Source organism: Lepeophtheirus salmonis, chromosome 4 (assembly GCF_016086655.4).
Source record: "Lepeophtheirus salmonis chromosome 4, UVic_Lsal_1.4, whole genome shotgun sequence".
Lineage (NCBI taxonomy): Eukaryota > Metazoa > Arthropoda > Copepoda > Siphonostomatoida > Caligidae > Lepeophtheirus > Lepeophtheirus salmonis.
The window spans coordinates 41,819,500-41,835,007 of NC_052134.2; the positions used below are offsets into that span (position 1 = coordinate 41,819,500).

Below are 15,508 nucleotides of genomic sequence, written 5' to 3' on the forward strand. Positions count from 1 at the left end.
TTTCTAATTAATTCTTTAGAGGAGATTTACTATCATTAATTAATTCAGTAGCACACCTTGTTGCTGGGAGGAAAGGAGATTAAGGTGTTAAATCATGGAGCCTTATCTTACATAATGATACTAATAATGAAACCTACTCTACGAATACTCCACAAATCGCCGATCAAGAGAGAAGTAATAAATAATATCTAATAAGACTAAGAGAAAATAAATAACTCCTTGAGAGCAAATGAATAATAAGGTAAGACTTTGGAAGAAAAGACGGGGCCGGCCCAAATGGCTTTCTTCCCCTCCTTTACTGGGAATTTAAAAAGACAATAAAAAAGGAAAACAACAGCAGACGTCACTCTTATTAGTTATTGTGATCAAATATGTAAAATAAATTGCCATCCTACTCATGTAAGTATGACTGAACCTTCAATTCCAGTTAGTCGACCAAAGACTCTTCCTTTACTTATTTGACGATATTACAATGTTATTAAAAAAATTATAAAAAAAAAAATTCTGGAAGAAAGAAGTCGAACCAGTTTTTCCCCTCCCTTTTTTTCAGTCCTCTTCTAGCTTCTCTCCCTCTCTTTGAGTTTGTTGATCTTTAAATCTAACATCATGTTGTGTTTTTTAATGTTTAAAAAGACGTCCTATTCAAAATAAAATAATAATAAAAAAGGGAAAAAAGAAACAGAAAGGCGAAATAATTTAGTAGTTCATATAAATATATATACATACTTTATAGTAGTTACAGTAAGTTGTACTAGTAGTAATAAAATACTAGCTAATAGAAATACTAATAGTAGTAGCGCCTACTACTATTTTGGACGACGACTTCTCTGGCAGTTCTTTTCTTCTTCTTTTTTCTTTTCTTTTCTCCCCTTGTCTGCCTTTTTTTTCTTCCTTTTATTATTTGTTCGGATATTTATTATCATTGTAAAATAAACACGCAGAACGAACTCTGAAGAGACGGAGACGAAGACAAAGACGAAGACATACCTACATAGGACGACAAGGACTCAAAGAGAAGAGGACTAATCCGATGCGAAAACCATTGGTAAGAGAAACAGCCTAATCCGGCACCACAGTATGGAGGAGGCTTCAAATGTCAGTGGCGAGGAGAATTACGTGGAGGATGGAGGGAATGGAAAGAAGAGGAAATATTGTGGAGCAGGTTCGAGCTCAGCTCCAGAGATCCTAAAGGAAGAGAACTCTTCCCTCCTCTTTAGCTCCCTCTTCAAATCCTATTCCTCCTCTTCTAAAAACGGGAAACGAACCCTCAAAATCCTGAATCAGCCCGAACAGCAACACCGCGCCCGATATCAAACGGAGGGCTCACGTGGATCTGTGAAGGATCGTGAAGGCTCCGGTTTCCCTACCATTCAATTCAAGGGCTACCATGGACCTGAAAAAAAGCTTCGTCTACAAGTGTTTATTGGCTCGGATCAAGGCCGCCCAGTTTTGCCTCATGTCTACTATCAAGCCTGTAAAGTGGCGGGGAAAAACTCCACTCCGAGTCAGGAGTGGCGTCAAGAAGGCACAGACATTATTTTGATGGACATGGAGGTAGATAAAGACTTCATTGTTAGGTGCGATTGTGTCGGTATTCTGAAAGAGCGCTATTCAGATATCGAAAGTAAGATACCTGCCCAGAAACAAAGGACCAATTGGAAAAAAAAGTCCACAAAGTGTCGTATGGTATTTCGTATTGAATTCGAAGAGGAAGACGGCTCCAAAGAGACATTGCAAGTTGTTTCGGATCCTATTTCTTGTTCTCAGCAACCCGGAACGCCAGAAATTCTCAAAATGTCCACTGATATTTCCTCTCTTCCAGGAGGCGGAGAGCTGTGGATGATCGGTAAAAACTTTCTCAAGGATGCTGTAGTCGTCTTTCTAGAGAACTTACCAAATTCTGAGGCGCTTCATCGAGCTCCTTGGAGACAAATTATTCATCCAGGCAATTAAAATATGTTTTTTTATATCACTTATGATTTTAAAACATTGCTTACTTCAAATACCTACTTGAATATATAAAAATAATTATTCCAATTTTAGCACGTAAAGAAATGTTTTATAATTCTCAACTTTTTATAAGTTCATTTTATAATTTTAATTGATAATTCCATTATTTTCTTTTGCAGATAAAGATTTTTTTAATAATTCTCATATGATCGTCACAATTCCACCTTATACCTTGGGACCAGGAGTAGAAAATAGATCTAGTTGTCCAATAGATGTTTCAGTTTTTGTAAAATGTGGTGAAAAGACTTCAGACTCTCATTCATTTACATATCGATTGAAGGAGACCACCAAAGACCATAATTCTTCAACAAGCTCATCACCCAAAAGTTTTTCTCCAATTAGATCCAATAGAAGTAATCCTTCATCAAGAATAACCATTTTAGAGCCCGTGGAAACGAGATATATGACAAAAGAAGAAATAGATTATTGTGAGGACACAGTTTTTGATCCAGAAAAAACGCAAGAGGACGTTAAAGGATCCTATGTGTATCACCGGAAATCCATTCAGGAAGAATCTAATTCCGTTAGCTTCTCTAATATTACAAATCACAACAACAATAATAATACGGATGAAGAACTCAAATCCGATCGTCTTACGACTTTTTCGAATCTCTTTCAAAAAGAAAAACCCTCTAATAACGTTTCACACTCCATAGGAGATTCTTCACTAGGCGTTATGGTGATTCCTAAAATATCATCAGATACTCTTAAAGCAGCTCAAAAGGAATTGCTTAAAAACGTGGGTGATGTGGCTGTAGAATCTAAAATCATGGTGAATGGGAATTCCAACGGAACTCTAACAAATCCTACTCAAGAATTTTTAGGTAAGTTAATCTTCTATCAATTTAATTTCTACATATTTTGCATATATCATTAATATTGGGATTGTAGTTAACATTAAAAAAAAATCGTAAATAGATCGTGTAATAGAATAGTCAGTGTATGTTAAAAAATTAATAGATCATCAGTTTTTTCAGAAAGTGAAATAAGAGAACGATAGTAATACTATAATCAACTTAAATTAATATTCAATGATATATTATCTTGTTGTTCGTATGTTAAATTTGTTCATACCGAAAGTTGTTTTGTTTTTTTGAAGAATCTTCTCCATCTTGAAAGAATAACGATCATATTTTCATGATTATCTGGAAGAATACTTCAGCATGTAGTATTCATCACTTTCAACCATACTTCTTAAAATTCAATTATTCCAAAAAGGTTCATTTTCATGCAGTAACCCCCCCTCTATTGTTTTCAAAGGTTTAGTGTTTCATTCTTCTACATTGTGTTGATATATTGCATTTTCCTTCTCTTTTTGTGTATGCATGGAGTTATTAACGACTTTCTTAATTACTTATCCTTTTTTTCATTTTAATTTAATTACTTACATAAAATAACTGAAGTAATATCAATATTTTTTAGATTAAATGAAGATTTAATTTGATGTAGTATACATAACTTTAGTTTTTGTTTTCTCCAATTCCTAGATCACACATCTTTTTTTTTTTTTTTTGCTTTTGCAAGAATATACATGTATTTTTTTGCCCTCATAAAATAAAAATAATGATAATAACAAGTCTGGCAATATTGGCAGTTTTTTTAATGAGAAAAAAGTTATGTAACTTGTTTTAAAATTTTGTGTCGTCGTTTGTATTGTTATAAAATCTTTTAAATTGGAAAATTGATTTACATATACACTGTTGTGCACAGGTTATAACTTGTACAAGTAGATTCTAAAGGTTGCTACTACGAAGAAAAAAAAGAGATGAAGAAGCAGTTTAAATTTACAATTTACTGATATGTACCTAATAAGTATATTGCAATGATTGAAATTTCATTAGATGTTTTGAACTATTAAGGTTGACTTTTTTGATGAAAATTACTAATTGATAAATATTATATGGCAAATTATTTAGTTAAGCGAATAATAATACTCGTAATTACTTAAAAATATGTAGTTTTGATAGATCAAAATGGAAGTGATAGCATCCATATAAAGTTATAATGTAAATACTTGGTGTTATAATTATGTAAGTAAGACCTTTTAATACGAAAAAATTGCAACTTGTACAATATGTTTGCACAAGTTGGACAAAATTCCAAATATAAGTGTTGAGATTCAGTTGGACTCGATATGATCTTGAGTGATTTTTTCGAGACTGATCTGAATTGTGGACCAAAATTAAAATCTTAGTCCGAAATTTCTTTATAAAAAAAGGTCAACAATAACATTTTTCTCTCTTTCTTTAAAAAACACCGTCTTTTTTGTGGGATTGGTCAACACTGATTTTTTTTCAGTAGACCGAATGAGTTAAAATTATAATTGTCTAGGATTTCCAGATCATAATCCGACACTAATATGTATTAGTGTTCTTCATTTTATTGTTTAGAAAACAAACTTGTTCGAATAAAAAAAATAGACGACTTAATTTTAAGATATGAATGTTACGTAGGTTTTTTTCTAGTCGTTGCGTAATAGATGATGATTTATGTATGTTAAATTTCTAGTTTGAAAGGACTAGGGGTGTGAATGTTGTCGAAATCCTCGTGAACATATATTTAAAAAAAAGTATTTGCTGGTTAACTGCAAGATATTAGTGCTCTTAGTAATTATTTCTACCTATTTTGAAAATTTAAACGTATTTGTGAGAAAGGATTAGTGCTTTTTCGATCCTTATGTATGACTCAAGACTGCAGTCCCTTCTAATTATTTTTTTTAATCATTTTTAGTACTGCCAGCCTTAAGGACTGGTCCTAATAAATTAGGAATGACACAACACCAGTAAAGGGCACTTTAGATTTTATTGTGATCTCTAAGAGATGTGAAAATTGTCGATATTCTTGAGACTTATTTAATTAATAAAGAAAATTATATGTTGGGCACTTTGATTGACGACATAATATCGGCCTACTGATATCATTATAGTGCTCCTTGCTGGTTAATACGTTTGAACTTTCAAAATAGGAAAAAATGATTGATAAAAACACTAATATCTTGCAGGTTACTAATAACTACATTTTTTAAATAAATGTATGCTCACGAGTAGTGCTGTGTCAGTTCTTATTTATTCGGTCCACTCCAGTCTTAAGACCAGTACACTCGGTCCTTGGGACTGCCGGTACTAGAACAGATTAAACAAAAAGAAATAAAGGTGAGTGACGTCATCAAGGACCGATTTTTTTAAGTTTTTAGGACTGATATGCAGGACTGAACTATACCAGAGTGAGACTAAACCGGAAGGACTACAGTCTCCACTCCCAAATAAGACTGCTCACGAGGATTTCGATAATTTTCCCATCCCTTGTCATCTCTGTCCCAGATATGTTGTTGCTATCCAATGGATTAATCAGAATAATATATTAATAGAATTGAAAATTATACTTAATCTTTAATTGAAGAAATCAAATGATACGCAGACTCATTTCTTATGATACAAATCATCCTCGCTTGGTTTTGTGTTGACGGACCACATATACATGACGTAAGCAGGAGCAGAAGCTTAAATTTTCGAAAGCAAATCTTCTTTCAGCGTTGCTTGGCAAATGAACTTAACCTTGAATTTCAACTAGAACGTTTCGACATATATTTGTACATTTTTACATATTTTCTGCTTTCTTTCTTTTATTTTTCACGGATGTATGTTGAACAGTTCTTCTTACATGAACAAAGTGTGTCTACACACATTTTTATAAGTTCATTGACTCAAGTCCTGTATTATGTATTATATTATATTATTTTATTTTTTGGCAAATTTTCTTAAATTATTATCTTATAAATATATTCACTTCCTTAGAAAGCCAATTGAATTATTCCTCCCATGACAGGCCTCCTCCTCCTCTTTTACTTCCCATAGACTTTAAAAGTAAAATTTATAATTTAAAAACTTTTGGTTTTACCTACAAACAAACTATGTACATACTAAGTAACTAAACAAACAAAAACACAGAAGACACCATATTGATTCCTTCTCTCCTGTACGAAAAATGTGGGATGCGTTTTTTTTAAAAGATTTTGGAAATTCATAACATTTTCCTTTTATTAACATAGAATATATGTTCAGGCTTGGGTTCAAACTTGGCTTTAAATCATGGTTTGCGAATGATTTTAGTTCTTTATCAAGCTTACATTTCCTCAATAGAAGATAATTTTTCCTCTCTAATGTTATTTACTTTTTAATTATAACAGACACCTTATACTTATAAATGCGGTAACATAACTTCCTTTTTGCAAATGGGAAAGAACAAGTTGTTTTTTTTTTAAATCAAAGAAGTTATATTTTTTTTTTTTAAAGTTTTAAAAATTCTAACTTCGATATTTTAATAACTGGTGATTTTTTTGTTTCTCTTTAAATTAATTTTTATTGAGAAGTTTAAAAGGGGTAGTTATTTTATACAAAAATATGCAAAATTTAACTAGTGAAATATTTTTTTGATAGTTGTGGATGATAAGTTGATTAGATTATTAGTTTTTGGCGATTTAGCAAAGGTCTTAATAAAGTCGGGGTTTCGGTAATAAATTCGGTTTCAATTACCCAATTTAAACAAACTGCAGTAATTTAGAATTCTCGCATGACATCAAGTCTGATAACAAAAGACTCAGTTCTCTAAAATAATTATTCATGGAGTTATTCGCGTTCAAAGAATATAGGAAATTTCAAATGGTAGAAATGAATTTAAAAATCGTTTTTTGTGTATTGGAAGTTGAAGCAATTAACTGATTTTCATAAGCCACACCAATGAAACTTAGGAGCTAAATTACAATTATTTAAATTTTATAAAATATTCTGTGAACCTATTTTTCGGCAATATTTATTTTCAGAGGCAAACGCACGTTCCTCACTACTCTAACTCATAACAGTAATTGATTTTATTTTCAAGAGTACTTTAGACACGTGGTTATCTTTATTGTATCATGCAACCTTCCTTAAAAAAGAAACAGAAAAAAGGCCCGAAATCATCTGGCAGTTAGCCAAATAAGTCAATCATACCAACCGCTATTTATATCTTATATACTCGCTGACTATCACTGTCATGTTATTTCTTCACCATTTTTAAAATAAATTACATATTATTTAAATCTACATAGTATTTTATTCTTAGTATATTATGATATTGCTTAGTAATATTTGATTAAAAGAGTATTTATGATTAGTTATTATATTATTTCAAAATTTCTTCATATAAATAATAAAATGGCCAATATATATATTATGTAAACGACGAGGGATCAACAAGAAATTGTATTCCTGTTCTTTTGGAAATAGAGCATATGTATGCAATAACTTGGTGTATTTATAAAAAATAATAAATTATGAAATATCCATGACATAGGGGAATCGACATCTGACAACAAAATACATATGGTATTTTTGTGTTAGCGAGGTAACGCCGTGTAGAATCTCACCTCTAGAATAAAACCAAGCCTACCTTGCTAATACTTCTATAGCCAGATTTTTACACATTATAAAAAAATCAATTTATGTTTAACTACCCTAAATATACACTTGTTCTCAAAATTATTCATACCCCTGTTAATTTTTGTGATGGAACGAATGCATTTTTGTCTAATTTGGTTTTGAATTATATGTACAACTAGTGAAAGAATGAAATCAATACAAAATTCAAGGAATTTTAGATTTTATGGGTATTTTATTGATGGATCACCTAAAAATGTGATGTTCAAAATTATTCGTACCTATGAGATAATGTCAATGAAAATGTGTCTAAAGTGTTGATCTTTGTCTTTAATTTCTTTGAATATATTTTAATAGAGGTGTCTGGTAAAATAATTGTAGTAATAAGGCTGCGGATAAAAACGTTGAGGTAATATCATTGCATGGTAATATTGCCCCAAGGCATTTAAACTCCACTGCCACCGCGTTTCTAACCACCAAAGAACGCTTCTAATATCCCATAATATAACCTGGACCATATTATTATGTAGGTGAACTGCTGGGCCCTGAGGCAAGTTAAATTTATCCACCGCTGCTTCTCTGAGCATCAAGGAAGCCTTTTAATATCCCTTGACCCAATTAAGGTAATAATATTAACATTAATTTTTTAAATCAAAATTATTTCAATTTAAGACCCTGAGCCCACTCTTGTGTTTAAAAATACTTTTTTGATTTCAATTATCAATGTTTTTGAGTAGGACTACTAAAGAGTTTACTTAGTTTTCCTTTGTTTTTATTGAAACGTTAAGTATGAAAATATCAAATAGACTTGGCCTTGAACAACCCGTGGCCCAAGGTGTATTATTAGAAGGGGTTTTTGGTGCTTATAAACGCGGCGGTGGTAGATTTTAAACTGCCTTGGGTCCCAGCACTTCACCTGTACAACCTGAGGACCTGGTTGTATTAGGGGATTTTAAAAGGGTTCATTGATGCTGTTCATCTACACAACTTGGGACCAGGGTGTATTATAGCATATTAAAAGGGTTATTTTCTGGCATTTTTCTTCATCATTCCATAGTTTTGTTGTCCGAATATAATATAAATTGCAACGAAATTGCACTCGATAATATTGTCTTCAAATTAAATTATTCACAATCATATTGCCTATAATGATATTGCTTCACGATGATATTACCCATAACGTTTTTGTCTCACAATGACAATGCACACAACGATATTACCTCAACGTTTTTGTCCGCAACCTTTTTACCACAATCATTTTACAATGAACCATTAATAAAATAAATACTTCGTCTGATGACCAAATGTTAAGCAAGATAAGAAATAGCATCTTTCCAGAAGAGTATAAATAGTGTAATAGTCGTATCGTCACACGCAATTTTTGGTTATCATGGTCAAGATAAAAGATCTCAGTGAGGAGACCTGTGTCAGCGTCTTGGGAATGCCTACAGCTAAGGAAAAGATTACAAGACCATTTCAATGAAGTATGATGTTCCTGTGGCAACTGTACAGAGCATAAGTAACAAGCACAAGAGGTTCAACACATTAAAACATCACTGGGCGGTGCAGAAACACAAGCTTGAGGCTTTTGCCTAGGAAGAGTGGGCCAAAATTGTACTGGACACTGCAAGAAGCATCTGGAATCGTACAAAAATCGTCTTGAAGCAAGCAGTCATAAAAAACCAAGGCTATGCTATTGACTATTAATACATATGGAGAAACAGAGGTATAAATAATTATGAACATAGTATTTTTTAGTTATCCATCAATAAAATAAATACCAATGAAATCAAAAGTTCCTTGAATTGTGTATAGTTGTCATTCATTCACTTCTAGGTCACATATAATTCATAAAAAAACTTGACAAAAATGCATTAGTTCTATCACAAAAATTAACAAGGGGTTGAATAATTTTGAGGACGAGTGTATATATATGCGTATTTAAGTACGTTTAAGCTTCAGTAGTACAATTAAAATGCTGTTGTGTCAACCAACATATATAGAAATTTGATGAAATTTTTGAATGTTGGAAAATTTGTCTTTTAATTTTTGGTTTCTACAAAACTGGAAAAAAGTCTTCTCAAAACTAAAATATTTTATGCAGATAAAGTTAAAAGTTTCACAATTCAAAGGCTATTAATCTCTAAAAAGGAAGATTTTAATACCTTTCCATTAATTTATTTAAAAAAAAAAAAAAACACTTAAGGTAAGTTATGCATCTTCGAACGTGTTCCAAATTGTGGGACATGTTACGGACGTAGCAACAATTCTTAAGTACTTCAACCTAGGATATCAAAAGAGATAGTTATTTAATCTTCATATATTTTTAAATAATCTTGTAAAATTTCAAATCGATTGGTGATGTATTTTTTGAGTAACAGAACTTTAAAGTTCGAGTTTTAATAATATGTAGTTAAAATTTAACGCTTCTATATTTTCTGATATGTGATAATCTGAAGATATTTCATTATATTAAAACAACCTTGCCATGTTTTAGTTCAATATAAGTTTTGACATGATTATTTTATTTATTTGTTGCATTTTTTGATATTTTTTTTGAAATAATCGCTGTGTGATAATGTGCACCAAATAATTGACAAATTCATATTATCTGAAATGTTGAAATCTGACAAATTAAAGGTTAATATTTCTGGAAAGTAGAATAAAATAACAAATAGCTAACTAAATAGCCAATTAGGAGACGGTGTAATTTTAGCAGATGAAACGAAATAATGTAAAAGGCTAGAACATTAACATTGCCTATCGCAATACAAATGATAACTCTGGATTGTTGAAGTTAATAAATGATTGTGAGTTGGAGACAATTTCTCTTAATAATTGATCCAACTTTAGAAATATGTTTCTCTTTCTTATTTATTTACCGTATGTCTGTTCCTCCCTCTATTCGTTCTCATAAAAAATATATGAGATCTTTCACCTCAAGGATGACCAAATAATCAGGGATTCCCCTGAGTGCAAGAGTAGGTACGTTCTATTTTGAATTTTATCCAACCAAGAGATAAAAATTCAAAACAGCTTTTGCGCTCGTATTTTTATTTTTTTCTATATTTTCCTATTTCATGCTGTCCGAAATTTAAAATAATAATTTTCAATTTTCCCAAGCAGAAAAGGCATTTGCTCAAGGGATAAATATAATGAACCCCACACGGAATAGTGATGTAAATTATTTGTATTATTTAGCTGGCCCGTATTTTTTGTAATTTGTAATTTTAAGAATGAATTTTCTTTTCCTTTGCTATTGTCATTACTCATTATTATTTAACACCTGAGTAATGAACTTCCTTTCCTACTACATTCAATTAGATTCCAAACCTGATTGAACATTCGTGTGTGCTCGTAAAAGACGAAGAGTACCCATGATGTTTTTTGCGGTGTTATGTAAATTTGTAAGTCCTTGTTGGACTCCAAGTGGAATTGAGGATCGATATCTGAGTAGTAGTTTTTGCAAATGTCCTTGTCCTCCCTCGTCACAGCTGATTAAATGTGATCTAATGAAATGTAATGACAGCTTAGTGGCTCTCCTCCAAAACATTCTTCAAATTATCAGGATTACCATGTTGATTTTCGGTTTTTATTTTTTTTAACATGTCCAAGATACATAAGTTTTTCATCATTAAGTATGTACATTGTAGATCTTTTAATTCACAAATTTAAATATTGAATATTGAATTATTATATCGTCTTGAGTGTGTGCGCGTGTCTAAATTATTTATAAATACACTCAATATATAAATATCTTAAGGTCATTATCATTATGTATCACAATAACTTGATTTAAAATACATCGTGTATACTTACACAATATATATGTATACAAATAACTTAAATACTCACGAATTTCAAAACACATGTTGCGACTCTACACATATATATATATATATTTCATTTTTTTTTTAAATAAGGATAATAATTTAAGTATTTCCCATTCATAATATTTATTATTTATAGTATATTTACATACAATATATATAAGTATGTTGGATGAAAAAAAAAAGGAAGGGACATCAAGAAGAAGCCAGGAGCACACCTCCGAGTTCAAACTCACAAATACGTATGATAACATGATACATATATTATACAATGATAGTTTAGAAAAATGATAGGGAATTTCTAAAAGTAATGCTTTGATGCCTCTTTTTATTATGTGTATTTTATATTAAAGTTTTAGTGGGGATGTGATGACAATCATTTTATTGATTAGTGTAATAAGATACCTATTTATACCCCATATATTAAAGACGGACGTTAAATAGTTTTTGTTACTGTGATGCTTTTTTTGTGAAGTTATTCATTCATCATTATATTTAATTCCTTATTTTTTTTATTAATATAGAAAAATTGATCAGCAATTGTCTCGAGGAAACTACGCATTTTTGCTGATAAAATAATTAGTTGAGCTACATATTTATATGTTTTATGGATGTAAATGACTACTTTATTTAAAATTTATACAACATCAACTAAGAAATGTTTCTAATGATAGTTTTTAATTTTTTTTTACATCACTCTAGGGACCAACATTGAATCAAAATCCGCTACGAACGGTCCTATATATATCCAAGGGACCGAGAGTGATAATGCAACAATCTCCATTAAGCTGCCTAACTCAATTATATCAAATTCAGAAAAGTTTGAAAATGTTATGAATACTATTAACAAGGCTCTGCTTCAACCCGATCCCACTCTCAAAAGTATCGATAGTAATTTGGCTCGAGTGAATATATCGCGCAATAGTAATACAACGAATAACAATTCCACGACCACTCCATCAGCTCCTGTGCCAGAGCAAGTACCAAGTCAAACAACACAAGTGGCACCGGCTCCTTTAACACCGGCAGCCCCTACGCCCCTAGTTGCCGTTGCCTCTGAGCCCCCTGAGTTGAATCCCAAAAAACAAAAGATAAACGAACAAGTTATCACCTCTCAACCAAGTTCAAACTGGCTTGAAACTTGGAACACCTCTACGACCACAACGGCCCCAATAGCAAAAGAAGCACCCAAAGGACACACTCCAATGGACACAACTCCCTTTTTCACTACTCAAGCACCACCTGAGCCTTCTTCTACCTGGTCAGAGCAACCTCCACCTCAAGAAAAATCTCAAATTAGTTTATCCAATATCATTCCTGAACTCAAAAGTAATCCTGCGGCAGCTGTATCAGAGAATTGGAATTCAGTCAAAGTTGAGGCTGAAAATTGGTCCAAATCTGCTCCTACTACTTGGTCATCCAATGTTGCTGCAACTGAATCCTGGCATACTCCAGCAACTACTGTTACGGTAACTCAGAATTGGGTTGCTCCTAGTGAAAGCAATAAAAATTGGAGTGATAATCAAGTTGCAACGTCAGAAACATGGCCCAATGCCGCAACTGTTGTTGCGACAGATAATATTGTCATTTCTACAGCTGCAATTCCACCTCCAGTACCAGAAGTTGTTTGGCAAACCAAACAAAATGAGGCAACTCCTAATCCTGTAAATGAAGTCCCCCCTGCTTCTACGAATTCCTGGCCTGAAAAGGCAAAGGAACAAGTTATTGTAGCTTCTGCTAATTGGTCAACAGATTCAAAGAAGGAAACAAATGGTTCTGAAGCTCCAAATTGGTTTAATGAGCCAGCCAAAATTAATAATATATGGAACGAAGAATGGGGTAGCTCTGGAAGTAGTGTGAACGGTGCTGGTGGAGGTACAAAGCCAGGTGAGGTACAACATCATACTCCAGCCCCTCAATGGAATGTAAATGAAAAGCCATTGACAAGGGACCATTCTATAACCTCGACTTGGTCAGCCGACTCAACAAGTACTAATGATCAGAATACACCTACTCAGCAAAATTGGGTGCCTGAAGCAGGTAAACTTGGTGCTTGGAATAATCAAGTAGGAGAAGGGAATGGAGCAACAAATGGACTTACTGATAAGAAAGGTATTGGAGAAATAGTGGTTGCTCCCTTTATTTCCCAAGAGATGACTCCCATCGACCCCAAAAAGGTCATGTATGACCCTAGCCCTATGGAAGTGGATGGAGTCTTTAATAAGTCAAAAATGGATTATAAAGCTAGTGAAATAAACTCAAATAGTGGATCAATAAAGGGGAATCCCCTTCTTTCAGAATCATCTGGTATCATAAGTCAACAGCAGAAAATAGAAAGTGCAATTATTGGGCCTGGAAAAGTATCAGAGTATCAACCTATCAAGTATCAGCCTACAACAGAGGGCCTCTATCAATTATTTTCAAACACACCTGCACCTGAAGTTCAGAAATAAGTATACTTTTTGAAATTGGTGTTAGACTATGTGTGACTGTGCATAGGATATTAATGGCCTCATGCTTTGCTTTCGAAGCATGTGTGTACATACGTCTGTGATGGAACACTGAGTGTTGGCAGCCAAAATACAATGCAAATAAATGTATTATGATTAATATATTACTATTATAATTATGTTTTTTTTTGTTCATTTGATGAATTTATCATTTTCAAATTGTATAATGATGTTTTAGTAGTAGTTTCTTCTCTAATATTCATTCAGTGTGATGTATTAATGATAAAAGATTATGCCTTTTCTCTCTTTCTTTCTTTTTTATTCTTGTTTTCCTTGTATATGAAAATGATGAATTTCTTTTTCATAAAAAAAAAAATTGGTAGCAAGCAATTTTATTTCTTTTTATATATTATCATATGTTATGTTATGAAATATTCAGTGATAATTAGACACTTTGTAATTGTCCGTAATATGTTCCCTTTATATTATTAATTAATTGCATATAAATAAAAAAATATATATTTATTATACTTTGATAACAAAAACTACATATAAACAAACAGGCGTATGTACCTATATTTGAATATATATATATATATATATTAACAAGGCCAAATTATTATATTAATGTTACCTTTTTGATTATTATTATTATACCTAATTAAAATTATATTTCCATGTCGTTATGTCATAACAATGTTACTGTAAAAAATACATATTATAGTAATAACTCTTAATCGCCACCTATCCTATTCCCTGCCAATTTATCTACCTTGATATTACATACATTTACTGTATAATACAGACATATTAATATTGATATTACCCGTTCAGCTCACAAATTCTTTAAAGATGATAATTACGTTATAAGTTATTGTACATTATATATTTTCTAGCTACAAAAAACATATGGTACGAATCCTTTTTTATTTCAATAGGAATGCACGAACGAACCAACGAAACTTCCTTAATACATTCTACTCTTGCATAATTAATAATATTCACCCATCTGCTCGTCCAATTGTCACACTCAAAGATTCACTACTTATGTACAACTTGGAATCCCTCAATTTATACGATTTTATTGTAAAGTTTTATTTTGAATTGTATGTGTAAATCTTTGTAGTAGTCGGAGTCTTATTATAGTTTATAAATGATTGATAGATGGAAATCCCAGAGGAGACAATAATGGATTTAAATAATTACCATTAACTCAAAATATAACAATCAATGCTTATAGATAAAAAAAACTTGCGTGAATTGGAGATACGTTCGAGTCTTGATCAATACTCAATAATTCTTATTGCGACAGCAGAACTATTGAAACTCAAATATTTAGTAGATAGTATTATGATAGTTCACAGTACTTGATCTTATGCTGTTTTTCATCATAATTAAAAGATCGAATTGCTTAATTCGTTTCTAAATTAAACTGTTAATTAATTATTGTCCCTCTCTCCAATCATGTAATGGAATTTATGTCATTGTAACGATCAAAATTAGGAATTGGCCGAAATATCCTGATGAATTTTAAGTATCTTGAGTTTTGTGTTTTAACTAAAGATATGAGCTGTATTAACATTAAAATGTATCAGAGCCGGAGACTCTGGCTCGAGTGTGACGAGATTTAATATTTTTTTCTGACTCGTACTTATGGTCAAAAGAAAATGTTCAACAAGAGTTAATATGTAATTCAGAATTCATCATTGAATTAATAACTCATTTATAATATCTAACACTACACCTTCTAATAGAATGAAGCCAAAAAATTCAAAGTCTTATTTCATTTTAGCACATAAAAATT

At 31.7% G+C, this 15,508-nt stretch overlaps 1 protein-coding gene and 1 long non-coding RNA gene across 4 annotated transcripts; one reads left to right on the forward strand and one right to left on the reverse strand.

Annotated features, from left to right (window-relative positions):
- Positions 1 to 308: 308 nt before the first annotated feature.
- On the forward strand, positions 309 to 14,825 carry NFAT (NFAT nuclear factor). Of its 3 annotated transcripts, none has more exons than XM_071887929.1 (4): positions 309 to 399; positions 942 to 1,945; positions 2,130 to 2,834; positions 11,957 to 14,825. In XM_071887929.1, the coding sequence occupies exons 2-4, from the start codon at positions 1,078 to 1,080 to the stop codon at positions 13,705 to 13,707; spliced, it is 3,324 nt and encodes a 1,107-aa protein (XP_071744030.1). In that variant the 5' UTR covers positions 309 to 399; positions 942 to 1,077; the 3' UTR covers positions 13,708 to 14,825. The 3 variants fall into 3 exon arrangements, with proteins under 3 accessions (XP_071744030.1, XP_040566086.1, XP_071744031.1); XM_040710152.2 differs by having other exon boundaries at positions 314 to 580; XM_071887930.1 differs by lacking the exon at positions 309 to 399 and adding an exon at positions 402 to 623.
- On the reverse strand, positions 422 to 861 carry LOC121115965 (uncharacterized). Its single transcript, XR_005863735.2, has 2 exons — positions 727 to 861; positions 422 to 638 (listed from the first exon to the last, which is right to left on the reverse strand). It is a non-coding gene; the product is annotated as an uncharacterized lncRNA (long non-coding RNA).
- Positions 14,826 to 15,508: the final 683 nt, after the last annotated feature.

Bases quoted from the DNA above. Each gene is read 5' to 3' on its own strand.
- NFAT (XM_071887929.1), top strand. From the start codon at position 1,078: ATGGAGGAGGCTTCAAATGTCAGTGGCGAGGAGAATTACGTGGAGGAT. The intron at 1,946-2,129 runs GCAATTAAAATA...TTTCTTTTGCAG, and splicing joins GAGACAAATTATTCATCCAG to ATAAAGATTTTTTTAATAAT. The intron at 2,835-11,956 runs GTAAGTTAATCT...ACATCACTCTAG, and splicing joins TCCTACTCAAGAATTTTTAG to GGACCAACATTGAATCAAAA.